This window comes from Bos grunniens, chromosome 29 (assembly GCF_055505025.1).
Source record: "Bos grunniens cultivar Pamir isolate PY7600 chromosome 29, Bosgru_T2T1.0, whole genome shotgun sequence".
In the NCBI taxonomy this organism is placed as follows: Eukaryota; Metazoa; Chordata; class Mammalia; order Artiodactyla; family Bovidae; genus Bos; species Bos grunniens.
The window spans coordinates 51,380,568-51,408,355 of NC_141193.1; the positions used below are offsets into that span (position 1 = coordinate 51,380,568).

General features: G+C 39.4%; 2 protein-coding genes across 3 annotated transcripts in view; one reads left to right on the forward strand and one right to left on the reverse strand.

The window, feature by feature from the left end:
- The window catches only part of LOC147342666 (uncharacterized), a 195,514-nt gene that overhangs the window by 1,466 nt on the left and 166,260 nt on the right, over positions 1-27,788 (forward strand). Inside the window, exons 2-5 of the mRNA XM_086384141.1 lie at positions 1,295-1,408; positions 1,570-1,743; positions 17,422-17,528; positions 24,493-24,630. Coding sequence (XP_086240267.1) covers positions 1,295-1,408; positions 1,570-1,743; positions 17,422-17,528; positions 24,493-24,630 — 533 coding nt within the window. The remainder of the gene's footprint in view (positions 1-1,294; positions 1,409-1,569; positions 1,744-17,421; positions 17,529-24,492; positions 24,631-27,788) is intronic.
- On the reverse strand, positions 1,786-6,553 carry LOC147342667 (tropomyosin alpha-3 chain-like). Of its 2 annotated transcripts, XM_086384035.1 has the most exons (2): positions 3,683-3,858; positions 1,786-3,548 (listed from the first exon to the last, which is right to left on the reverse strand). In XM_086384035.1, the coding sequence occupies exons 1-2, from the start codon at positions 3,748-3,750 to the stop codon at positions 3,068-3,070; spliced, it is 549 nt and encodes a 182-aa protein (XP_086240161.1). In that variant the 5' UTR covers positions 3,751-3,858; the 3' UTR covers positions 1,786-3,067. The 2 variants fall into 2 exon arrangements, with proteins under 2 accessions (XP_086240161.1, XP_086240160.1); XM_086384034.1 differs by having other exon boundaries at positions 1,786-6,553.

The window sequence follows — 27,788 nt, forward strand, 5'->3', positions numbered from 1 at the left end:
TCCGTTGTCAGTATACATATATTCCCTTCTTTGTGAGCCTCCCTCCCACCCCAAAGACCTTTCTAAGAATGATTTCAAAAGTAAGAATTCTGGAGTTTCCTGGATTTCGGCATCAAAAAAAAAAAAAAAAAAAAGAAAAGGAAAAAAAAAAGAAAATCTGGATGTTGATTTAACATTTTAACAACATAAAAAATTTAAAACTCTCTATAGATCAAGGTGTCCATAGGCAAGTCGGATTAGCAGACAAGGCTTGTCTTTTTGGCACTAATAGGAATGTGGCATGGATAAAAATGATTTCTCACTTCCAATTTTTATTTAGAATTTTTTTGAGGATTGATATTTTCTGACGACTTTCAGCCTTTTCAGAAGTCAAGGGAATCTAGGAAGTTCCTTGGTCATCCAGTGGTTAAGACTCACTGCTGTGGGCCCAGAGTTCGATACCTGGTGGGGGAACTAAAATCTTGCCAGCTACTGGGATGTATTGTACAACATGGGGAATATAGCAAATATCATATAATAACTTTAAATGGAGTATGACCTATAAAAATTGTGAATCACTATGTTGTGTACCTGTAACATATAATAATAAGTAATGTGCATCATCTGTATTTTAATTAAAAAGAAGCAACCTTAGACAAAAAGACCTTATGGTAATTAGATCAACAGGAAAAATGAGAAATGAGCAAACAAAAATGCTACCAATTATAGTTGTACAGATATTGTAAATTACAAATTTCATTCCAATGTCAGAGACGTTAAAATGTCAGAAAATGAAGGTATTAGAATCATTGAAGCACAGTGTTGTCTCTAATCCTCAAAATGTATCTGCAAAGGAGGTATGATATCCTTTGACTTCATTGAGATGTTGTCCTTGTAAAATAGTAGTAATAGTAATAAGTATGATTATATTACCTAACAGGTACTGAGCTGTTACCTGTGCTAGGAATGGTTGTAAACTCTTTGCATGAATCTCATTTAAGCATCGCAGTGCTGTCCTGTGAGAGGCACAGAGAGGCTGAGCGACAGCTAAGTGACAGAGTGAAAGTCAAATTCAAACCCAAGTTGAGCTGAATCTCAAGGTCATGGTCATTCTATTCAAGTAAATTGTTCTTTCATTATTGTGTTAAGAAGAGCTAATGCTAATATATAATGTTCTTTCTCCAGAAGGAAACAAAATATTTGTTTTAGAGCCATAGGAATAGCATGCTATTGAATGTTTTCAATCACAGGAACAATTGTTTGTTTTGAAACAGTAACACTAAAGTTTCCTGAAAACTCCTCTTGCTTTCATAAGACTGCCCTCCACGTGGCCTGTGCCAATGGCCATTCAGCAGTGGTCACTCTGCTCCTGGAGAGAAAATGCCTGCATAACCTATGTGACAATGAAAACAGGACAGCACTGATGAAGGTACGGGGCAGTGAACCGTGTCCACACGAGGTGGATGTGATTTAACTACTGACACTAAAAGTGAATTCATCTCATTAATTGTAGCAAACTGGTGAAGCTTGTGGACTGTTTACTTTGAATTCCTAGAATTTACACTCTGTTTCTTGGTGCAACACTGACAGGCCATAGAATGCCAAGAAGAGGAGTGTGCGACTCTTCTGCTGGAGCATGGTGCTGACCCAAATGTCATGGACGTCTGTGGGAACACTGCTCTCCACTACGCTGTCTTTTGCCAGAATATATCACTTGCAGCAAAGCTGCTTTCCTGCAACACCAATATAGAAGCCAGGAACAAGGTATATCTCAACTAACTTTATTTACAAAATATTTGCAAAGCATTTTTTTTTTTGGAGGTATTGGTTCTTTATTTCAAAAAGACATTTATCAATTTTCAGTATCAAAACGGTTACACTATTGGGTTTTTTTTTCTCCCAGTTGGTCCCCAAAGAGACACCAAAGGAGAGAACATTTTAAGCCAATTAAGCTGCAGGATGCACACCTAACAGACCTCACTGAAACCTCATCAAAAAAGGGGGATTGGGTAGGGAAAGAAACTTTAAAAGATCAGCACACTGCTAGCCCACAGACTGTAGAGAGCTCTTACAGGCAGAGGGGTGACCAGTGTGCCTCAACCCCAAAGAAGCAAAGTTCCAAAATAATATAAAATTTTAAAAGTTTTGTACATATGCTTTTCAAGATTTCTCCAGCACTAACCGATACAAAGCACAATGAGATGGCACTTTTAGAGACAGCAGCTTCAGACCCAGAAAAGGATGATGAGATGAGATTCATATGGCTAAATCAGTGGCAAAACATAATTTTCTTTCCTTTCTTTCAAGGAGGCAGGAGAGCAAATAAGTGGTCACTTCAACATAAGAGGCACATGATCCATTCTGTGAGCAGTTGGGAACAGGGTAGAGCTAGGACAAGGATTTGGCCTCAGAGGTTTCACCATCTTAATTGTTTGGTCGCTTCTGATGAAAAAAAAAAAAAGGTTGTCCAAAGATACTGTAAAGCTGAAAACCTGAACAGCACTTTTTTTTTTTTTTGGTAACTCCTCCTGGAATGATCTTTCTGGTTTGGCAGGTACTTTTTACAGGGCAATGAGGTTTCCTCAAATGGAGCCTTTCTCTGGACTGCTAGGCTCTCAGTAAGGGAGGCCCAAACCTTTTCCCTTTCTCTCTGGAGAAGGCAATATGCATTAAGCTGAAATGTTACCTTCCAAAAGTGAGAAAGAGATTAGACTGCTGCTTCAGAACTACGGAATTATCTGGAATGTTTTTTTACAAATGGTTGTTACATCAACAACAAAAAAGGTAATTACAAAATGTGTACATCACAACATGCTTTTAAAGACACTTTGCATTGTGCTCACATTCCGTTAAACGTTGTTCCCAAAGGTGCTCAGCCTCTAGCCCAACTGGAATCTCTGGGGAGAGGCAGAGACAGTTTGGCGAAAAGGACACAGGAGTAGGGGGGTGGGAGAGGTGGCGAAAGGAGAAAGCAGCCTTCCAGTTAAAGATCAGCCCTCAGTTTAAATAAAGGTCAGCTTCGGGCAGGCTGGCCCCATCGGAGTCGGGGTGAGAGGGAGGAGCAGCGGCAGGGCGGGGCTGGGGTGCTCTACATCTCATTCAGGTCAAGCAGAGTCTGGTCCAGCATCCTCTGTGTACAGAGGTGCTCCTCTTTGGTGCATTTCAGTTTATCTTCCAAATCATCAATTGTCTTTTCCAGCTTGGCTACCGATCTCTCAGCAAATTCAGCACGGGTCTCTGCCTCCTTGTGTTTATCGGTAAGAATCTTTATCTCTTCCTTATATTTGTCTTCTTTTTGAGAGTACTTTTCTTCAGCAGCACTCAGACACTTCAGGTTCTGGTCCATCAGTTTGATTTGCTCATTCATCTCTCGGCAACGGGACTCTGCCAGCTCGGCTCGCTCCTCTGTGCGCTCCAAGTCTCCCTCAATAATCACCAACTTGCGAGCCACCTCTTCATACTTCCTGTCTGCCTCTTCTGCAATGTGCTTAGCTTCTTTGAGTTGGATTTCCTGGAGTTCCATTTTTTCTTCATCTTTTAAGGCTCGGTTTTCAATAACCTTCATACCTCTCTCACTCTCATCAGCAGCTTTCTCAGCTTCCTCCAGCTTTTGCAGGGCAGTGGCCAGGCGCTCTTGAGCTCGGTCCAGCTCCTCTTCGACCAGCTGGATCCTACGGTTCAAGGAGGCCACCTCAGCCTCAGCCTGTTCTCGGGCCCGTCTTTCTCCCTCCACTTCCCGCTGGAGGCGCTCGGCCCTCTCCTGTGCATCATCGGCCTGCTGCTGCAGAACTTGGATCTTGCGCTTCACCGCCTCGATGGTGGTGATCCCGGCCATGGTCCCCACCCAGCTCCTGCTTGCCTACGGGTTCCTGCCTCCTCCGCTCGGCATTCTGCAAAGCATTTTTTTTAAACTAGAAGTGTTTTATTTCTAACTATGTAAATAGGTAAACTGAATAGTGTCCATCAAGCCCTGTTACCATGGAAACAACTCCAAAGCCACTGCAGGGGGTGGGGAAAAATGTTGGAGCCCACAGAGAGGGCAAAGCTCTGTCTCCCAGCCAACCATCTATCCCAGAAGGAAGATTTCTCATCAGAAAGTGCCTGGGAGTGGGTGGTAGGCTCAGAGCCCACAAATGATGAAGGCCTGGGGGGGAATGAAGTGATGTGAGGAGTGGCTGCTTCCAGGGGCTCAGGGAATGGGTGCCCCTGGGAGTGGGTGGGAGGAGGAAGGAGACCCAATGCCCATGAGGGGGAGCCGGGTGAGTGCAAATGGGCCTGGGAGGCAGCAGGCCTGGACCCCTGAGCCCTGCAGGACCCCGGTTCTGAGATCTGGCCAAGAGGGTCAGGTCATGTTTGACTCCCAGCAAGGGCGTTCACTTGTGCTGGTGACTGGTTGGTTTGCGATGTACACCTCGGGGTCTCCCACGCTCAGCCCCAGGAGCTCCTTGGTGGGGTTGCAGCTGTGCATGTGAAGCTGGTGATGGCGAAGCCACACCTCCTGCTTTCTCCAGGACACACGTGAAGTCCTGCAGCTGCAGCCCCGCCAGGAACTCCCTCCACTCTCACAGGTGGGCTCAGTTTTCCATCTTTGGAAGCTCCAGCCTTCCCTGAGTGAAAGTATTTTGAAGGAACCAAATTGTCTACGATTTCACTTTAAATCATGATATTTCTCAAGGATTAGAGAGTAAAGCATTCCTTTATGTGTTTATGGTTGTTACTCGTTGTAACACTGCACTTGTTAAAGGTAAAATAGTGAAGTTGCTCAGTCGTGTCCGACTCTTTGCAACCCCATGTACAGTAGCCAACCAGGCTCCTCCATCCATGGGATTTTCCAGGCAAGAATACTGGAGTGGGTTGCCATTTCCTTCTCCAGGGGATCTTCCCAACCCAGGGATTGAACCCGGGTCTCCCGCATTGTAGGCAGACACTTTACCATCTGAGCCACCAGGGAAGTCCTGTTAAAGGTAAAACATTTTCCAAATATTTTCCCCCACTTAAGTTTTTTTTTTTTTTTGTAATCAGTCTAAAATAACACAGTAAAGCAAAATTTGCCTCAGTAGACTTTGTCTTAAAATTCAAACATAAAGAAAGCATTTTACAACATATTAGAAATCTTGCTGCTGTTCACAAATTCCCATTTTATGAAAATTGGTTTATATAAGCACAGTTTCTCTCTCATTGTCCAAGTCTTAAGAGGGTAAAAGGAAAGGAAAAGGAGCAAGCAAGTGAAAAATGCAAGTCAAGCTGGAATTTTGTCAGTTGGGAAATGCCAAGACGAGGATTTATTTATTTTAATATTTATTTATTTGGCTGATCTGGGCTTCCTTTCAGCATGTAGGATATAGTTTCCTGACCAGGGGTCGAACCCAGGCCCTCTTTCCTGGGAGCACTGAGACCCAGTCACAGGACCACCACGGAAGTCCCGAGATTTTGGTTTGTGCTTTTTATTCCCTTCAGTTTATATATTTCTTATATGCTTTTCAGTTTTCAGGGATAATAGTTGTCATTTTGAAAAAGATTGTGAGTGAACTGTAAACTTGCCTAGGTGTCAGTTTTAAGAAGACTCTGATGAAACCAGACTGACAGTCAACAGGTGGTGATTAAGTGTGAATTAAGAGGGAAGAGCAAATAACTACCTGCTAATATCCTATTCTGGCAGAAACATCCACTTAGATAAGAGTCTAGACTCTGCTCTCCAATCTAGAATGTCTTGATGGGAAGGAAGTAAGTGGTTTATAAATAATGAGATCAGGTTGCCTTTTGGGTTTACTAGTCCCTGTTCTACCACTGTTTACCCAGGAAACCTTAAAAAATTGCAGCTTTGATGACTCTTGCCTCTTAGACTTTTCTTTTTTATTCAAACCTTCATGTAAGAGAAGGAATTAGCTGTGTGAGTAAGAGATGAGACGAGTGGTTGCTGCACTAATTCTCAGCTATATTCTGCTGGTGAATCACAATTATTTGGGAAAACTTATTTTAAAAATGTATAAGCCTAGGGTGTTCCCTGTAAATTTTGACTGAGTAAATCGAGGAACGCTTGGACGTGTGTATTTAGAAATATTCCCTTGAGATTCTGATCCAATCCTTGATGAATAACGATGGAGTGAATACATGTAATTTCTTTTTTTTTAAATTTTATTTTATTTTTAAACTTTATAATATTGTATTTGTTTTGCCAAATATCAAAATGAATCCGCCACAGGTATACATGTGTTCCCCATCCTGAACACTTCTCCCTCCTCCCTCCCCATACCATCCCTCTGGGTCGTCCCAGTGCACCAGCCCCAAGCATCCAGTATCATGCATCGAACCTGGACTGGTGACTCATTCCATATATGATATTATACGTATTTCAATGCCATTCTCCCAAATCATCCCACCCTTACCCTCTCCCACAGAGTCCAAAAGACTGTTCTATACATCAGTGTCTCTTTTGCTGTCTCGTACACAGGGTTATTGTTACCATTTTTTTTTTCAATTTTAATTTAAAAAAATTATACGTGTGTTCCCCATCCTGAACCCTCCTCCCTCCTCCCTCCCCATACCATCCCTCTGGGTCGTCCCAGTGCATCAGCCCCAAGCATCCAGCATCGTGCATTGAACCTGGACTGGCATCTCGTTTCATACATGACATTTCACATGTTTCAATGCCATTCTCCCAAATCTTCCCACCCTCTCCCTCTCCCACAGAGTCCATAAGCCTGTTCTATACATCAGTGTCTCTTTTGCTGTCTCGTATACAGGGTTATCGTTACCATCTTTCTAAATTCCATATATATGCGTTAGTATACTGTATTGGTGTTTGTCCTTCTGGCTTACTTCACTCTGCACAATAGGCTCCAGTTTCATCCACCTCATTAGAACTGATTCAAATGTATTCTCTCCAATGGCTGAGTAATACTCCATTGTGTATATGTACCACAGCTTTCTTATCCATTCATCAGCTGATGGACATCTAGGTTGTTTCCATGTCCTGGCTATTATAAACAGTGCTGCGATGAACATTGGGGTACACGTGTCTCTTTCCCTTCTGGTTTCCTCAGTGTGTATGCCCAGCAGTGGGATTGCTGGATCATGAGGCAGTTCTATTTCCAGTTTTTTAAGGAATCTCCACACTGTTCTCCATAGTGGCTGTACTAGTTTGCATTCCCACCAACAGTGTAAGAGGGTTCCCTTTTCTCCACACCCTCTCCAGCATTTATTATTTGTAGACTTTTGGATAGCAGCCATTCTGACTGGTGTGAAATGGTATCTCATAGTGGTTTTGATTTGCATTTCTCTGATAATGAGTGATGTTGAGCATCTTTTCATGTGTTTGTTAGCCATCTGTATGTCTTCTTTGGAGAAATGTCTATTTAGATCTTTGGCCCATTTTTGGATTGGGTCATTTATTTTTCTAGAGTTGAGCTGTAGGAGTTGCTTGTATATTTTTGAGATTAGTTGTTTGTCGGTTGCTTCATTTGCTATTATTTTCTCCCATTCTGAAGGCTGCCTTTTCACCTTGCTAATAGTTTCCTTTGATGTGCAGAAGCTTTTAAGGTTAATTAGGTCCCATTTGTTTATTTTTGCTTTTATTTCCAATATTCTGGGAGGTGGGTCATAGAGGATCCTGCTGTGATGTATGTTGGAGAGTGTTTTGCCTATGTTCTCCTCTAGGAGTTTTATAGTTTCTGGTCTTATGTTGAGATCTTTAATCCATTTTGAGTTTATTTTTGTGTATGGTGTTAGAAAGTGCTCTAGTTTCATTCTTTTACAAGTGGTTGACCAGTTTTCCCAGCACCACTTGTTAAAGAGATTGTCTTTAATCCATTGTATATTCTTGCCTCCTTTGTCAAAGATAAGGTGTCCATATGTGCATGGATTTATCTCTGGGCTTTCTAGTTTGTTCCTTTGATCAATATTTCTGTCTTTGTGCCAGTACCATACTGTCTTGATGACTGTGGCTTTGTAGTAGAGCTTGAAGTCAGTAGGTTGATTCCTCCAGTTCCATTCTTCTTTCTCAAGATAGCTTTGCTATTCGAGGTTTTTTGTATTTCCATACAAATTGTGAAATTATTTGTTCTAGCTCTGTGAAGAATACCATTGGTAGCTTGATAGAGATTGCATTGAATCTGTAAATTGCTTTGGGTAGTACACTCATTTTCACTATATTGATTCTTCCAATCCGTGAACATGGTATATTTCTCCATCTATTAGTGTCCTCTTTGATTTCTTTCACCAGTGTTTTATAGTTTTCTATATATAGGTCTTTAGTTTCTTTAGGTAGATATATTCCTAAGTATTTTATTCTTTCCGTTGCAATGGTGAATGGAATTGTTTCCTTAATTTCTCTTTCAGTTTTCTCATTATTAGTGTATAGGAATGCAAAGGATTTCTGTGTGTTGGCTTTATATCCTGCAACTTTACTATAATCATTGATTAGTTCTAGTAATTTTCTGGTGGAGTCTTTAGGGTTTTCTATGTAGAGGATCATGTCATCTGCAAACAGTGGGAGTTTTACTTCTTCTTTTCCAATTTGGATTCCTTTTATTTCTCTTTCTGCTCTGATTGCTATGGTCAAAACTTCCAGAACTATGTTGAATAGTAATGGTGAAAGTGGACACCCTTGTCTTATTCCTGACTTTAGAGGAAATGCTTTCAATTTTTCACCACTAAGGATAATGTTTGCTATGGGTTTGTCATATATAGCTTTTATTATGTTGAGGTATGTTCCTTCTATTCCTGCTTTCTGGAGAGTTTTTATCATAAATGGATGTTGAATTTTGCCAAAGGCTTTCTCTGCATCTATTGAGATAATCATATGGTTTTTATTTTTCAATTTGTTAATGTGGTGTATTACATTGATTGATTTGTGGATATTGAAGAATCCTTGCATCCCTGGGATAAAGCCCACTTGGTCATGGTGTATGATCTTTTTAATGTGTTGTTGGATTCTGATTGCTAAAATTTTGTTAAGAATTTTTGCATCTATTTCCATCAGTGATATTGGCCTGTAGTTTTCTTTTTTTGTGGGTTCTTCGTCAGGTTTTGGTATTAGGGTGATGGTGGCCTCATAGAATGAATTTGGAAGTTTACTTTCCTCTTCAATTTTCTGGAAGAATTTGAGTAGGATAGGTGTTAGCTCTTCTCTCAATTTTTGGTAGAATTCAGCTGTGAAGCTGTCTGGACCTGGGCTTTTGTTTGCTGGAAGATTTTTGATTACAGTTTCAATTTCCGTGCTTGCGATGGGTCTGTTAAGATTTTCTATTTCTTCCTGGTCGAGTTTTGGAAAGTTGTACTTTTCTAAGAATTTGTCCATTTCTTCCACGTTGTCCATTTTATTGGCATATAATTGTTGATAGTAGTCTCTTATGATCCTTTGTATTTCTTTGTTGTCTGTTGTGATCTCTCCGTTTTCATTTCTAATTTTATTGATTTGATTTTTCTCCCTTTGTTTCTTGATGAGTCTGGCTAATGGTTTGTCAATTTTATTTATCCTTTCAAAGAACCAGCTTTTGGCTTTGTTGATTTTTGCTATGGTCTCTTTTGTTTCTTTTGCATTTATTTCTGCCCTAATTTTTAAGATTTCTTTCCTTTTACTAACCCTGGGGTTCTTCATTTCTTCCTTTTCTAGTTGCTTTAGGTGTAGAGTTAGGTTATTTATTTGACTTTTTTCTTGTTTCTTGAGGTATGCCTCTGTTGCTATGAACTTTCCCCTTAGGACTGCTTTTACAGTGTCCAACAGGTTTTGGGTTGTTGTGTTTTCATGTTCATTCGTTTCTATTTAAATTTTGATTTCTTTTTTGATTTCTTCTGTGATTTGTTGGTTATTCAGCAGCGTGTTGTTCAGCCTCCATATGTTGGAATTTTTAATAGTTTTTCTCCTGTAATTGAGATCTAATCTTACTGCATTGTGGTCAGAAAAGATGCTTGGAATGATTTCAAATTTTTTGAATTTACCAAGGCTAGATTTATGCCCTAGGATGTGATCTATCCTGGAGAAGGTTCCATGTGCACTTGAGAAAAAGGTGAAATTCATTGTTTTGGGATGAAATGTCTTATAGATATCAATTAGGTCTAACTGGCCTATTGTATCGTTTAAAGTTTGTGTTTCCTTGTTAATTTTCTGTTTAGTTGATCTATCCATAGGTGTGAAAGGGGTATTAACGTCTCCCACTATTATTGTGTTATTGTCAATTTCTCCTTTCATACTTGTTAGCATTTGTCTTACATATTGTGGTGCTCCCATATTGGGTGCATATATATTTATAATTGTTATATCTTCTTCTTGAATTGATCCTTTGATCATTATGTAGTGACTGACTTTGTCTCTTTTCACAGCCTTTGTTTTAAAGTCTATTTTATCTGATATGAGTATTGCTACTCCTGCTTTCTTTTGGTCCCTATTTGCATGGAAAATCTTTTTCCAGCCCTTCACTTTCAGTCTGTATGTGTCCCCTGTTTTGAGGTGGGTCTCTTGTAGACAACATATGTAGGGGTCTTGTTTTTGTATCCATTCAGCCAGTCTTTGTCTTTTGGTTGGGGCATTCAACCCATTTACATTTAAGGTAATTACTGATAAGTATGATCCCGTTGCCATTTACTTTATTGTTTTTGGTTTGAATTTATACACCGTTTTTGTGTTTCCTGTCTAGAGAATATCCTTTAGTATTTGTTGGAGAGCTGGTTTGGTGGTGCTGAATTCTCACAGCTTTTGCTTGTCTGTAAAGCTTTTGATTTCTCCTTCATATTGAATGAGATCTGGGCTGTAAGTTATTTCTTTCATCACTTAAGTATGTCCTGCCATTCCCTCCTGGCTTGAAGAATTTCTGTTGAAAGATCAGCTGTTATCCTTATGGGAATTCCCTTGTGTGTTATTTGTTGTTTTCCCCTTGCTGCTTTTAATATTTGTTCTTTGTGTTTGATCTTTGTTAATTTGATTAATATGTGTCTTGGGGTGTTTCGCCTTGGGTTTATCCTGTTTGGGACTCTCTGTGTTTCTTGGACTTGAGTGATTATTTCCTTCCCCATTTTAGGGAGGTTTTCAACTATTATCTCCTCAAGTATTTTCTCATGGTCTTTCTTTTTGTCTTCTTCTTCTGGGACCCCTATGATTCAAATGTTGTAGCATTTAATATTGTCCTGGAGGTCTCTGAGATTGTCCTCATTTCTTTTAATTCGTTTTTCTTTTTTCCTCTCTCCTTCATTTATTTCTACCATTCTATCTTCTAATTCACTAATCCTATCTTCTGCCTCTGTTATTCTACTATTTCTTGCCTCCAGAGTGTTTTTGATTTCATTTTTTTGCATTATTCATTGTATACTGACTCTTTTTTATTTCTTCGAGGTCCTTGTTAAACCTTTCTTGCATCTTCTCAATCCTTGTCTCCAGGCTATTTATCTGTGATTTCATTTTGATTTCAAGATTTTGGATCAATTTCACTATCATTATTCGGAATTCTTTATCAGGTAGATTCCCTATCTCTTCTTCTTTTGTTTGGTTTGGTGGGCATTTATCCTGTTCCTTTATCTGCTGGGTATTCCTCTGTCTCTTCATCTTGTTTAAATTGCTGAGTTTGGGGTGTCCTTTCTGTATTCTGGCAGTTTGTGGAGTTCTCTTTATTGTGGCATTTCCTCACTGTGTGTGGGTTTGTACAGGTGGCTTGTCAAGGTTTCTTGGTTAGGGAAGCTTGTGTCAGTGTTCTGGTGGGTGGAGCTGGATTTCTTCTCTCTGGAGTACAATGAAGTGTCCACTAATTAGTTATGAGATGTCTATGGTTTTGGGGTGACTTTGGGCAGCCTGTGTCTTGGAGCTCAGGGCTGTGTTCCTGTGTTGCTGGAGAATTTGCTTGGTATGTCTTGCCCTGGAACTTGTTGGCCCTTGTGTGGTGTTTGGTTTCAGTGTATGTATGGAGCCATTTGATGAGCTCCTGTCAATTTATGATCCCTGGAGTCAGGAGTTCCCTGGAGTCAGGGTTTGGACTTAAGCCTCCTGCTTCCAGTTATTGGTCTTATTTTTACAGTAGTTTCAAAACTTCTCCTTCTATACAGCACCATTGATAAAACATCTACATTAAAGATGAAACATTTCTCCACCCTGAAGGTCACTCAGAGAGGTTCACAGCCTTACATGGAGAAGAGAAGAGGGAGGAGGGAGTTAGAGGTGACCCGAATGAGACGAGGTGGAATCAATAGAGGAGAGAGTGGGCTAGCCAGTAATCACTTCCTTATGTGCACTCCACAATTGGACTGCTCAGAGATGTTCACAGAGTTATACAGAGAAGAGAAAAAGGAGGAAGGAGACAGAGGTGGCCAGGAGGATAAAAGTGGGGAATGAAAAGGAGGGAGACAGATCCAGCCAGTAATCAGTTCCCTAAGTGAACACACAGAAATTCACAGAGTTGGGTAGAGTCGAGAGGGGTTAGGGAGGAGACATAGGCGACCTGGTGGAGAAAAAGGAGAGTCCAAAGGGAGAGAGAGCAGTCAAGCCAGTAATCTCACTCCCTAGTGAAAAATGGGTATTGAAGATTGGGTTCTTAAAGGTACAAAATTGGTAACAAATACATAAAAGCAAAAATTAAAAATCTAGAATAGAGTTTGAAATTTCAAAAATACAATGTTAAAGAGACACGTGTACCCCAATGTTCATCGCAGCACTGTTTATAATAGCCAGGACATGGAAGCAACCTAGATGCCCATCAGCAGATGAATGGATAAAAAAGCTGTGGTACATATACACAATGGAGTATTACTCAGCCATTAAAAAGAATACATTTGAATCAGTTCTAATGAAGTGGATGAAACTGGAGCCTATTATACAGAGTGAAGAAAGCCAGAAAGAAAAACACCAATACAGTATACTAACACATATATATGGAATTTAGAAAGATGGTAACAATAACCCTGTGTACGAGACTGCAAAAGAGACACTGATGTATAGATCAGTCTTATGGACTCTGTGGGAGAGGGAGAGGGTGGGAAGATTTGGCAGAATAGCATTGAAATATGTATAATATCATGTATGAAATGAGTCGCCAGTCCAGGTTCGATGCACAGTACTGGATGCTTGGGGCTGGTGCACTGGGACGACCTGGAGGGAGGGTGGGGGAGGGAGGAGGGAGGAGGGTTCAGGATGGAAGCACAGGTATACCTGTGGCGGATTCATTTCGATATTTGGCAAAACTAATACAATTTTGTAAAGTTTAAAAATAAAATAAAATTTAAAAAAAATTAAAAAAAATAAAATTAAATAAAAAAAAAAAACTTCAATGTAATATTGCTTTATACCCCCAGAGAGGTACACACTCAAATGTCTAATAATAAAAAAAAAGAAGAAGAAGAAGGAAAAGAAAGAGAGAAACAAACAAACAAACAAAGAAAGCCAAACAAAGTCGCAAAAATTATAAAGAAAATATAGGTACAAAACTGATAACAAATACCAAAAAGCAAAAGTTAAACATCTAGAGTAGAGCTTGGAATTTCAAAAATACAATGTTAAAAAAAAAAGAAGAAGAAAAAGAAAGAGAGAGAAAAAAAAAAAAACAAACAAAAACAAAGTCTCAAAAATTATAAAGAAAATATAGGTACAAAATTGATAACAAATACCAAAAAGCATAAATTAAAAATCTAGAGTAGAGTTTGGAATTTCAGATATAAAATGTTATATAAAAGTAGAAGAAAAAACAAAAACAAAAACAAGATCACAAAAATTATAAAATATATATATATATATGAAGTTTGCTTTAAAAAAATGGTCTTTTTTTTTTTTTGCAAAATAATAGTAGATTATAAAAGTGAAAATTAAAGGAATAATAGAGGACTTAAATTTTTTTTTTTAAATTAAAAAAAAAAAAAGAAAGAATGATCGTAAAAATACTAAAAATATATCTAGGACTTTCTCTGGTATTGCTGTGAGTATTGTGGGGTCAGTTCATTTTTGGCTAGTTCCTTGGTCTGACTTATATTTTTCAAGATCTATAGGCCCCTTCCTATGTAGTCAGTACTAACCACAGGGTTTAATCTATTGCCTGTAGCTTCCAAGGCGGTTCCCTCTGTTATTGCTTCTTCTGTTTGCTGGTCTCTTCAGTGTCTGGTTTCTGCCCTGACACAAAGGGGACAGTGGTGGACACTTTTTTTTTTTTAGGTTCACTTGTTCAGTCATGCTGTGGGGTGGCGGGGGGGGGGGGTGGGATCCTGCAAACAAATAACACTAGAGTGTGCTCGCAGTGCCTCAGCCACACTGGGTCTGCCCCCACTCACGGCGCGTGTAGCCTCCCTGCCCACACTGCTCAGGGTCTAGGTTGCTCTGCTGGGAACCATCCACGGCCGGCCCTGGGCTGCTTGCACCTCCCGGGTCCAAGCCGCTCAGGTTCAGGCACTCCGGTAGTCCTCAGAGGCGCAGACTCAGTTGGGCCTGCGTTTTGTGCCCTTCCCAGGTCCGAGCAGCTCAGGTGATGAGGTGTTTGGCGAGCGCGATTGCTGCAACTTATCGCCTCCCCGCTGCTTGGTTATCTAGGTGTACAACCAGTGCACCTTCTCAGGCGGATGTTGACCGTCCAGACCCCCAAGAAGTTTTAGTTAGCAAAAAAGCCTGTTTACAGTTTTATAGATAATGTCTCTCTGGGGCTGCGATTGCCCCCTTCTGGCTCTGGCTGCTTGTCACGAGAGGGGGATGGTCTGCAGCCGGCTATCTCTGTTCAGTCCTTTGTTCTGTGCATGGGCCTGGCGGTGTCTTAGGTTAGGGCTGGCTTTTCACGTGGTAGATATCCCACAGTCTGGTTTGCTAGCCCAAATTATTCTGCTTATATAGTGCTTGGGGTATTCAGGCCAGATCCTTAGTCTAAGCGATGCAGCCTGTGCCATGCCTCCCTGCCCAGCCCCTGCTTGCTAGTGGCATGTGCAGACATCTGCGCTGCTTCTCTGCTGGGGGAGTTACCATAGGGCTCGCAATCTGCAGGCTTTAATTATTTATTTTTCCTCCATGTTATGTTGCCCTCTGTGCTTCCAAGGCTTGGCACAGATTCGGCAGTGAGGAGATTTCCTGGTGTTTGGAAACTTCTCTCTTTTTAAGACTCCCTTCCCGGGATAGAATTCTGTCCCTCTCTCTTTTGTGTCTTTTTTTGTCTTTTATATTTTTTCCTACCTCCTTTCGAAGACTTGGGTTGCTTTTCTGGGTGCCTGATGTCCTCTGCCAGCATTCAGAAGTTGTTTTGTGGAATTTACTCGGCGTTTAAATGTTCTTTTGATAAATTTGTGGGGGAGAAAGTGTTCTCCCCGTCCTACTCCTCCGCCATCTTAGCTCCCTCCCTCCTACATGTACATGTATTGTACATGTAATTTCTAAATGCACCCTTCACAAAAGAAAGTAGTCTCCTGAAGCATTGGAGTTTGATCAGTGCTAGCTACTTCCATCAGCTCCCTCCTTTCCAACAATATTAGCCTGACTTTTTCTTTGCCCCTGTGTTTGAGACATTAAAAAGTGTATCTTTGGCAGTATCTATGGGCTTGAACGATAACTCCTTTTCCTTCCAACCACTCATCATTCAGTGACACTCTGAGAGTCTTTAGCGATTTGCTCATGGCGAAGTCACTTTGTCTGTAGAGTCTGACCTTTAAGGATTTTGCACCTTCGCTTATCATCCAGGTCATTAGGTCAACAGATGTTTGTTACCAACAGGGTTTTCCTGACTGCAGTAATAGTAACTCATGAGCCTTTTTTGGTGTCAGCTTCAGGACAGACTCTTGCAGTGTGTCTGTTAGAATTGCTGATCCCTGGCATAAGCAGATGAGAGCTTTAAAACCCGTGAAGTTAGTAACAGCACAGAGGGGAATTGTTTTAAGCATTTATTTTCAGCAGGCTTGGAAACTTATGATCCATTTTATTAACAATCTAGAAGAATTCTAGAGATAGACTGTAGTTTCAACAGGCAGTGGAAACATTCTTGACTGTGAATTATGAGTCTTTTTAATATAATTTATGTTTAATTGAATTATGAGTCTTAATAGCTGTATTTATTACATATTGGGACCCACGTTTTCTGTGAAACATATGATACTAAAGAAAGGAAAGGTTTCACATACAAATATTTGCTTTATACACACCTGTTTGGAAACAGCAAACATAAAACCAAAGGTTGGCCATAAACCAAACATGGTCCTTGGATATGTTTAGTTTACCTCCACACATTGAGTTAACATTTCAAATTTAGGAGGCTCATGCAGAAGTTCAGGCTTCTCCAAGGACCAAATATGGACCCCCTTGAGCCCATCCTACTTCTTGGTCTGTGTGCAGAGGCCACCCCTTCTGTTTGGGACATGTGTTTTTGGGGTTACTGGTCTCACCTGGCTTTTTCACTTACTCAGGTCATCAGCTTTCCATCCATAAGCATTTGAGTTTACAATTTTTGATTGATAGTTTATTTTGATAAATATTTGAAGGTTTTTAAAGACAGTCTAATTAATCTATAATTGATTTCATATTTAAAAAAACTCTTAAGAATGGGATTGAATTTTTCAAATTAGAATTTTTAAGTTGGTTGTGGCAGTTTCGCACTGAATAACTCTCACAAACACACAAGATTATAAGAGACAGCACAGGGGGAGCTGGTGGAAGAGCAACTCCACGAGAAAATGTTGAGCATGTATTTATTGGTAATTTTACGTTCCAATCTTTAACTAAGAGCAGTAAAGCAAGGCAGACACCAGAACTCTAGGATTTTGGAAGCTTCCTCCTGGTGGTCTGGAGGTAATCACATGAGAGTCATCAAGAAGGGTCTTTGAAGATAAGCTGGGGAGGGCACTCATTCTGCATGCAGTTAGCATCTAGCTAATGCTGACCTCTCAGCCAGAATGTCTAACTTAAGGAATGGCAGTGGAAAGAGCAAGCAAGGAAGAAAGAATGAGTAAGATTAAATTCCAGGAGACATTTCTGAGAACGCAGTAAAACAGGGTTCCCACAGTTGACTTTTTGAAAAAGAAAAAAAAAAAGTTTCTCTCTTTGAATGTTCATGTAGAGAAGAATATTCCCACTGGAATGTCTGTAAACCTTTTGAGTTTACTCATGGTCATCGTTGGATAAGTTATGCATGCTACAGATAGTATTCTATATTTCTGCCTCAGCATTGTCCCTAAAATATGCAGTTGATACAGTAGCTAAATGATACCTGCACCCCCTGCATTGGGAGCTTGACATTTAGCCACAGGACCACCAGGGAAGGCCCAGAGGAGGAGCATATTAAAGAGAAAGAAGGTGAACTGGGCAATGAGGAGGGGGCTGTCTTTCATTTATTTTCTTTTATTTTTAAGTTCAGAGAATCTTTTGCATGACTTTAATTTCAGTTTAGAAAGTAACCTCCAATTAAGATAAATAAATTTATGTTTTAAAAAAAGAAAAAAAAATGACACACACACACAAAAGAAATAGGTTAACTGTGTACATTAGAAATGGTTTTCCCTGTTTTACAGGATGACCTGACACCACTGTTACTTGCGATACATGAAAGGAGAGGGCAAATGGTGGAGTTTTTAGTAAAGAAAGAAGCAAATATACATGCGGTTGATAAGAAGAAAAGGTACCATTGTTCTTTTTCTTTTTAAAATCCTTAGTGCTGTTCTAGGATGCTAATATCAAGATTAAATGAATAAGAGGATTCATTTGTGATCAACACATCATCACTTAGGTAGAAAATCAATGGTTCTGACTGGGAATCATGAACAATATATAGCAGGAATGTACAGGAGGATTCATATTCCTTTATAATATTGACCGATGTCACATGCAACCTCTTTTTTTTAACATTTTTTAAAATTTTATTTTATTTTTAAACTTTACAACATTGTATTAGTTTTGCCAAATATCGAAATGAATCCGCCACAGGTATACCCACGTTCCCCATCCTGAACCCTCCTCCCTCCACTACCCTCCCTCTGGGTCATCCCAGTGTACCAGCCCCAAGCATCCAGTACCGTGCATGGAACCTGGAATGGCATCTCGTTTCATACATGATATTATACATGTTTCAATGCTATTCTCCCAATTCTCCCCACCCTCTCCCTCTCCCACAGAGTCCATAAGACTGATCTATACATCAGTGTCTCTTTTGCAGTCTCGTACACAAGGTTATTGTTACCATCTTTCTAAATTCCATATATATGTGTTAGTATACTGTATTGGTGTTTTTCTTTCTGGCTTACTTCACTCTGTATAATAGGTTCCAGTTTCATCCATCTCATTAGAACTGATTCAAATGTATTCTTTTTAATGGCTGAGTAATACTCCATTGTGTATATGTACCACAGCTTTCTTATCCATTCATCTGCTGATGGGCATCTAGGTTGCTTCCATGTCCTGGCTATTATAAACAGTGCTGCAATGAACATTGGGGTACACGTGTCTCTTTCCCTTCTGGTTTCCTCAGTGTGTATGCCCAGCAGTGGGATTGCTGGATCATAAGGCAGTTCTATTTCCAGTTTTTTAAGGAATCTCCACACTGTTCTCCATAGTGGCTGTACTAGTTTGCATTCCCACCAACAGTGTAAAAGAGTTCCCTTTTCTCCACACCCTCTCCAGCATTTATTACTTGTAGACTTTTGGATCGCAGCCATTCTGACTGGCGTGAGATGGTACCTTATAGTGGTTTTGACTTGCATTTCTTTGATAATGAGTGATGTTGAGCATCTTTTCATGTGTTTGTTAGCCATCTGTATGTCTTCTTTGGAGAAATGTCTATTTAGTTCTTTGGCCCATTTTTGGATTGGGTCATTTATTTTTCTGGAGTTGAGCTGTAGGAGTTGCTTGTATATTTGTGAGATGAGTTGTTTGTTCGTTGCTTCATTTGCTATTATTTGCTCCCATTCTGAAGGCTGCCTTTTCACCTTGCTAATAGTTTCCTTTGTTGTGCAGAAGCTTTTAAGTTTAATTAGGTCCCATTTGTTTATTTTTGCTTTTCTTTCCAATATTCTGGGAGGTGGGTCATAGGGGATCCTGCTGTGATGTATGTTGGAGAGTGTTTTGCCTATGTTCTCCTCTAGGAGTTTTATAGTTTCTGGTCTTACGTTTAGATCTTTAATCCATTTTGAGTTTATTTTTGTGTAAGGTGTTAGAAAGTGTTCTAGTTTCATTCTTTTACAAGTGGTTGACCAGTTTTCCCAGCACCACTTGTTAAAGAGACTGTCTTTTGTCCATTGTATATTCTTGCCTCCTTTGTCAAAGATAAGGTGTCCATAGGTGCGTGGATTTATCTCTGGGCTTTCTAGTTTGTTCCATTGATCAATATTTCTGTCTTTGTGCCAGTACCATACTGTCTTGATAACTGTGGCTTTGTAATAGAGCCTGAAGTCAGGCAGGTTGATTCCTCCAGTTCCATTCTTCTTTCTCAAGATAGCTTTGGCTATTCGGGGTTTTTTGTATTTCCATACAAATTGTGAAATTATTTGTTCTAGCTCTGTGAAGAATACCGTTGGTAGCTTGATAGGGATTGCATTGAATCTATAAATTGCTTTGGGTAGTATACTCATTTTCACTATATTTATTCTTCCAATCCCTGAACATGGTATATTTCTCCATCTATTAGTGTCCTCTTTGATTTCTTTCACCAGTGTTTTATAGTTTTCTATATATAGGTCTTTAGTTTCTTTAGGTAGATATATTCCTAAGTATTTTATTCTTTCTGTTGCAATGGTGAATGGAATTGTTTCCTTAATTTCTCTTTCAGTTTTCTCATTATTAGTGTATAGGAATGCAAGGGATTTTTGTGTGTTGATTTTATATCCTGCGACTTTACTATAATCATTCATTAGTTCTAGTAATTTTCTGGTGGTGTCTTTAGGGTTTTCTATGTAAAGGATCATGTCATCTGCAAACAGTGAGAGTTTTACTTCTTCTTTTCCAATTTGGATTCCTTTTATTTCTTTTTCTGCTTTGATTGCTGTGGCCAAAACTTCCAAAACTATGTTGAATAGTAATGGTGAAAGTGGGCACCCTTGTCTTGTTCCTGACTTTAGAGGAAATGCTTTCAATTTTTTACCATTGAGGATAATGTTTGCTATGGGTTTGTCATATATAGCTTTTATTATGTTGAGGTATGTTCCTTCTATTCCTGCTTTCTGGAGAGTTCTTATCATAAATGGATGTTGAATTTTGTCAAAGGCTTTCTCTGCATCTATTGAGATAATCATATGGTTCTTGTTTTTCAATTTGTTAATGTGGTGTATAACATTGATTGATTTGCGGATATTGAAGAATCCTTGCATCCCTGGGATAAAGCCCACTTGGTCATGGTGTATGATCTTTTTAATGTGTTGTTGGATTCTGATTGCTAGAATTTTGTTAAGGATTTTTGCATCTATGTTCTTCAGTGATATTGGCCTGTAGTTTTCTTTTTTTGTGGGATCTTTGTCAGGTTTTGGTATTAGGGTGATGGTGGCCTCATAGAATGAGTTTGGAAGTTTACCTTCCTCTGCAATTTTCTGGAAGAGTTTGAGCAGGATAGGTGTTAGCTCTTCTCTAAATTTTTGGTAGAATTCAGCTGTGAAGCCATCTGGACCTGGGCTTTTGTTTGCTGGAAGATTTTTGATTACAGTTTCAATTTCCGTGCTTGCGATGGGTCTGTTAAGATTTTCTATTTCTTCCTGGTCAAGTTTTGGAAAGTTGTACTTTTCTAAGAATTTGTCCATTTCTTCCACGTTGTCCATTTTATTGGCATATAATTGTTGATAGTAGTCTCTTATGATCCTTTGTATTTCTGTGTTGTCTGTTGTGATCTCTCCATTTTCATTTCTAATTTTATTGATTTGATTTTTTCCCCTTTGTTTCTTGATGAGTCTGGCTAATGGTTTGTCAATTTTATTTATCCTTTCAAAGAACCAGCTTTTGGCTTTGTTGATTTTTGCTATGGTCTCTTTTGTTTCTTTTGCATTTATTTCTGCCCTAATTTTTAAGATTTCTTTCCTTCTACTAACCCTGGGGTTCTTCATTTCTTCCTTTTCTAGTTGCTTTAGGTGTAGGGTTAGGTTATTTATTTGACTTTTTTCTTGTTTCTTTAGGAATGCCTGTATTGCTATGAATTTTCCCCTTAGGACTGCTTTTAAAGTGTCCCACAGGTTTTGAGTTGTTGTGTTTTCATTTTCATTAGTTTCTATTTAAATTTTGATTTCTTTTTTGATTTCTTCTGTGATTTGTTGGTTATTCAGCAGGGTGTTGTTCAGCCTCCATATGTTGGAATTTTTATTAGTTTTTCTCCTGTAATTGAGATCTAATCTTACTGCATTGTGGTCAGAAAAGATGCTTGGAATGATTTCTATTTTTTTGAATTTACCAAGGCTAGATTTATGGCCCAGGATGTGATCTATCTTGGAGAGGTTCCATGTGCGCTTGAGAAAAAGGTGTAATTCATTGTTTTGGGATGAAATGTCCTATAGATATCAATTAGGTCTAACTGGTCTATTGTATCGTTTAACGTTTGTGTTTCCTTGTTAATTTTCTGTTTAGTTGATCTATCCATAGGTGTGAGTGGGGTATTAAAGTCTCCCACTATTATTGTGTTATTGTTAATTTCTCCTTTCATACTTGTTAGCATTTGTCTTACATATTGCGGCGCTCCCGTGTTGGGTGCATATATATTTATAATTGTTATATCTTCTTCTTGGATTGATCCTTTGATCATTAGGTAGTGACCATCTTTGTCTCTTTTCACAGCCTTTGTTTTAAAGTCAATTTTATCTGATATAAGTATTGCTACTCCTGCTTTCTTTTGGTCCCTATTTGCATGGAAAATCTTTTTCCAGCCCTTCACTTTCAGTCTGTATGTGTCCCCTGTTTTGAGGTGGGTCTCTTGTAGACAACATATGTAGGGGTCTTGTTTTTGTATCCATTCAGCCAGTCTTTGTCTTTTGGTTGGGGCATTCAACCCATTTACATTTAAGGTAATTACTGATAAGTATGATCCCGTTGCCATTTACTTTATTGTTTTGGGTTCGAGTTTATACACCGTTTTTGTGTTTCCTGTCTAGAGAATATCCTTTAGTATTTGTTGGAGAGCTGGTTTGGTGGTGCTGAATTCTCTCAACTTTTGCTTGTCTGAGAAGCTTTTGATTTCTCCTTCATATTTGAATGAGATCCTTGCTGGGTACAATAATCTGGGCTGTAGGTTATTTTCTTTCATCACTTTAAGTATGTCTTGCCATTCCCTCCTGGCTTGAAGAGTTTCTATTGAAAGATCAGCTGTTATCCTAATGGGAATTCCCTTGTGTGTTATTTGTTGTTTTCCCCTTGCTGCTTTTAATATTTGTTCTTTGTGTTTGATCTTTGTTAATTTGATTAATATGTGTCTTGGGGTGTTTCGCCTTGGGTTTATCCTGTTTGGGACTCTCTGTGTTTCTTGGACTTGGGTGATTATTTCCTTCCCCATTTTAGGGAAGTTTTCACCTATTATCTCCTCAAGTATTTTCTCATGGTCTTTCTTTTTGTCTTCTTCTTCTGGGACCCCTATGATTCGAATATTGTAGCATTTAATATTGTCCTGGAGGTCTCTGAGATTGTCCTCATTTCTTTTAATTCATTTTTCTTTTTTCCTCTCTGATTCATTTATTTCTACCATTCTATCTTCTAATTCACTAATCCTATCTTCTGCCTCTGTTATTCTACTATTTGTTGCCTCCAGAGTGTTTTTAATTTCATTTATTGCATTATTCATTTTATATTGACTCTCTTTTATTTCTTCTAGGTCCTTGTTAAACCTTTCTTGCATCTTCTCGATCTTAGTCTCCAAGCTATTTATCTGTGATTCCATTTTGATTTCAAGATTTTGGATCAATTTCACTATCATTATTTGGAATTCTTTATCAGGTAGATTCCCTATCTCTTCCTCTTTAGTTTGGTTTGGTGGGCTTTTATCCTGTTCCTTTATCTGCTGGGTATTCCTCTGTCTCTTCATCTTGTTTAAATTGCTGAGTTTGGGGTGTCCTTTCTGTATTCTGGCAGTTTGTGGAGTTCTCTTTATTGTGGCATTTCCTCACTGTGTGTGGGTTTGTACAGGTGGCTTGTCAAGGTTTCTTGGTTAGGGAAGCTTGTGTCGGTGTTCTGGTGAGTGGAGCTGTATTTCTTCTCTCTCCTTTTGAAGACCTGGGTTGCTTTTCTGGGTGCCTGATGTCCTCTGCCGGCTTTCAGAAGTTGTTTTGTGGAATTTACTCGGCGTTTGAATGTTTTTTTGATGAATTTGTGGGGGAGAAAGTGTTCTCCCCGTCCTACTCCTCCGCCATCTTAGCTCCTCCCTCACACATGCAACCTCTTTTTGTTTGATTGGTTGATCTTGTAATAGCTGAGGGATTTCAAATTAGTTTTATTAACTTTGTGAAATATGGATTCTGCTTTTTAGTTTACCTCATGACAGTATTGTGTTTCTTAATTCTTTTAAAAGAATTCTTTAACCTCTACTTTGTATGTATATATTTTTATAAGATGCATAGTAAACCTAAAAGACTTGATTTTGTCTTTTGGATAACTCTTTGTTTTAAATTACTTTGTTTGAAGAATGCTGATGTTACTAGGTTGCAAAAGAGTCAGATACAACATAGCGACTAAATAACAACAGCCACAAAAAGGTGATTATTACTCACGGTTACCATATCCTGTGTGCTCATCAGTTTTTATCCTTTTTCATTTTAGTACATTTTGATATTTTCATTTTTAATGCAGGTAGAAGCAAGAAAGATAGCTTTGATTGGATAAACAGTTCCTTTATAAAGACAAGTCAGAGGTGGATGATACAGATAAAAATGATGGGCTTTAGTTTCAGGCTAGGTTCAATTCCTAGGTTTCCTACTGATTAGGGTTATCATCAGCAAATAAGTTTTCTGATGCCTGTGTGTAAGAAAGATTTGATATATAGTATTTCATTTTTAGTGCCTAGCACATGCTTGTCCACATCATTAACTGCCAACCATGACTATTTTTATTCCCAGTACTATCAATATTTTTTATTTAAACCTGCAAGTAGCCTTTCCTTAACCCAACCTCTAGCTGACTTTGAAGCTGAATATATCAGACTAAAGAGGAGATAGAGAATTTATCCCTTAAATCATCATCTGCCTCAGATAAGTGACCTCAGCATCGTTTCTTGTCCATCAAGGACTTTATTATTATTTTTAAAAAACATTTATTTATTTTGCTACGTGGGGTCCTAGTTGTGGGAACTCTTAGTTACAGCATATGGGATCAAGTTCCCTCACCAGGGATGGAACCTAGGCTCCCCACATTGGGAACCTGAAGTCTTATCCACTGGCCCACCAGGGAAGTCCCCATCAGGGACTTTTGAAATAGTAAGTGCTGCCACCTGGCATCCCAGTGGGACGGGAGGCTTCTTTTCCGTCCCTTCATTTTAGCCTTGGAGGTAATTTGTAAAGATGAACACTTGAGCCTGTAAATGGTCAGTTCTTCATGAAAGGGCAAGGTGTTCACTTGGTAAAGCATATCAAATTAACTGTTTAAGTAAGTCAACTCAGCTTCCTGAGGCTGAAGTTATCTCTCTGTTGTTTTAGAACAGCCCTCATGCTTGCTCTCAAGTATGAATCAATAAATGTCATCAGATTTCTTCTTCAACAAGGTGCTGACATCTTTTCTCAAGATGTTTTTGGATGGACTGCAGAAGAGTATGCTGTTATTAGTGGTTTTAATATGTAAGTGTTCACATTAAAATACCAGTTCTTACTAAACTGCAGCCAAAAAATAATTTTAGCTGTTAGCTTGCTACGTGACCAATGAGAGTTCCAGTTTGTTGCAGGGATTTTGGAGAATGGTGGTGAGATGTTCCCCCTCAAGAACTGAAAGCCATGCAAAGGCCAATTAGTTATAATTGGCTGTGGGCTTGGGGTGCTTTATCTCAGGACATGTAGACCTTGATCCTTAGAAAGCTTGACATTAGCTATTTCATTCCAAGTGTGACCTCTTGGTATGATGTATGAACAGTGTCACAGTTGTGATATTTCTAACTAGTTCTTTGGATCTTGAAATATTTAGTTCAGCAGCAAATCCTATTTTCCCATGAGGGCTTGCCTCTCTAGACACTTCTGCTTGAATTTTCCAAGAACCCAGAGGATTCCCTAAGATCAACGAAACAGTCCTCTTCCACAAGTCATTTGGAGGGGAGAAAATAGTTCCTTCTCATCATTCTGTTCCTTGCATTGATTCTACTGCTGCAGCACTGCTGCTACAGCTGGTCTTGACAGGGTCTGCTTGGCAGCTGGATCTGGAGTCTGGATGTGGCTCTATAAAGACCTTTAATAAATCATTTTAAAAGGAAAAAAAAAAAAAAAGAAAAATCACCTCATCCTGCAGTGGGCTCATGATTGACCTTTGCTCCCAGGCTGATCCTCTGGGTCCAGGTTCACCAACCTTTAAGGTGATGCACACGTCGACTTTAGAGTGAGAGGTCCTTTGTTCTCATATGTATGCTTGTTGCTCAGTCACTGTTGCAAACACAGCTCCAGCACCCAGTTTGGGCAGCTGGGCCGCCTACCTTCCCCCCTCACTCAGAGACCTTATGTGGAGCCCATGTGAAAGCCTAGATCTTCACGATGAGGTGCCCTTGAGGCTCTTATTTGTCTTTTCTGCTAGCAGATGTCAGTGGGGACCATTTTAGGCTGTCAGAGAGGGTCAAGTGCTCCTGCAGGGATTGAGCAGACTTCCCTTTCTCCTTTGTATCTAGACTTGAACCTCAGGGTGGCTTTTTGTCCTGTGGGGGCACCTTTTCTTAGGTCACAGGTTCCCTGTCATCCTTCCCAGAGTAGTGGGTGCCAGCTTGCCTGAGATTCCCTAATTATGCTTGGCCCCTCATGGGACCTCTTTTCTGTAATACTGAAAATCTTCCAACGGATTTCCGTCTGCCTCCATCTAAAATGTTTTCAGAATCTGCCCCATAAGGAACCAATTCAGCAGAAATCCCTAAATCTCAAGTAAGATAGTTGGAATTCAGAGAGGTAAGCCCTGTCTAGAACTTGCCAGCACCCACTGTAAGAGTAGGGATATGTCTTCCAAGGGAATTGGAGAGGAACATGGAGATTAAACATCATTGTCAGAAAGATCTGCTGGTTCAGAGTTTGAGTAGGTAGAGAAGGGAGAGTAGTGGTCCAGGCCAAGTCTTGATTGTGATTAGTTTTCTGCTCTTGGTGTAATTAGCTGCAATAATGGGGGATCATTATGTTCTCTAATGTAGTGAATTCATATGTTATAAATAAATTTAGGTACACATTATCTAAAAGCTGAACTTCTCTAAATTACAAACCACAAAGAAGAGTTATTCACCAGAATTAATAACAGTTTCACTTGAATGTTAAACATATGAAAAAGCACACATTGGGATTTACTTGGAATTCCAAAGTAGTTACAGCAATAAAGTTGAAGATGAAATTATTCCATTCTTTGACTGTTTCTGCAAGCATTTTGGGGGTTTATTATCTCATTGCATCCTATTAATCCTCTTGTGAAATAAGGTAGTAATATTCCAGTTGTGCAGAGGAAGACTTTGAACTGAAGAGAAACAACTCCTCCAGGAACAAAGAGAAGTTGGTTATAGAGGTAGGATTTGCAAGCTCGAGAGATTTTTCATATGCCAAGCTAAATCTAGTTAATTATTGGAGCTGTACTGCCCTGAGTTCATGACTACTTCATCTTCCTTTTCTTTCCCCTTTCAGTTCAGTTCAGTTGCTCAGTCGTGTTCGACTCTTTAGGACCCCATGAATCGCAGTATGCCAAGCCTCCCTGTCCATCACCAACTCCCAGAGTTTACCCAAAATCATGTCCATTGAGTCGGTGATGCCATCCAACCATCTCATCCTCTGTCGTCCCCTTCTCCTCCTGCCTTCAATCTTTCCCAGCATCAGGGTCTTTTCAAATGAGTCTGCTCTTCGCATCAGGTGGCCAAAATATTGGAGTTTCAGCTTCAACATCCGTCCTTCCAATGAACACCCAGGACTGATTTCCTTTAGGATGGACTGGTTGGATCTCCCTGCAATTTAAGGGACCCTCAAGAGTCTTTTCCAAGACTACAGTTCAGAATCATCAATTCTTCTGCACTCAGATTTCTTATAGTCCAACTCTCACATCCATACATGACTACTGGAAAAACCATAACCTTGACTAGACGGACCTATGTTGAGAAAGTAATGTCTCTGCTTTTGAATATGCTAAGTTGGTCTAATTTTCTTTCCAAGGAGTAAGCATCTTTTAATTTCTTGGCTGCAGTCACCATCTGCAGTAGTTTTGGAGCCCCAAAACACAAAATCAATCACTGTTTCCCCACCTATTTGCCATGAAGTGATGGGACCGGATGCCATGATCTTCGTTTTCTGAATGTTGAGCTTTAGGCCAACTTTTTCACTCTCTTCTTTCACTTTCATCAAGAGGCTTTTTAGTTCTTCTTCACTTTCTGCCATAAGGGTGGTGTCATCTGCATATCTGAGGTTATTGATATTTCTCCTGGCAGTCTTGTTTCCAGCTTGTGCTTCATCTAGCCAGTGTTTCTCATAATGCACTCTGCATATATAAGTTAAATAAGCAGGGCAAAAATATACCTTTACTTTCTCCTTTACTACATGCTAAATAAAAGTTTATAGAACTTAGACACTTGACATGTATGTGACAATTGAAGTTTTGGTATTATCTCTGACATTGTCTGAAATGATCTAAGAATTTGGTAGTTGTTTTTCATATCAGTGTTAAAATATTATTTATCGCATTTTTAATACATAGCTTTCGCCAACTGATTTCTGAATATAAAGAAAAGAGATCTAAAACTTCTCCTGGAAAAAACCAACCCAGGTACATCATCTGATACCAA

Bases quoted from the DNA above. Each gene is read 5' to 3' on its own strand.
- LOC147342667 (XM_086384034.1), bottom strand. From the start codon at position 3,814: ATGGCCGGGATCACCACCATCGAGGCGGTGAAGCGCAAGATCCAAGTT.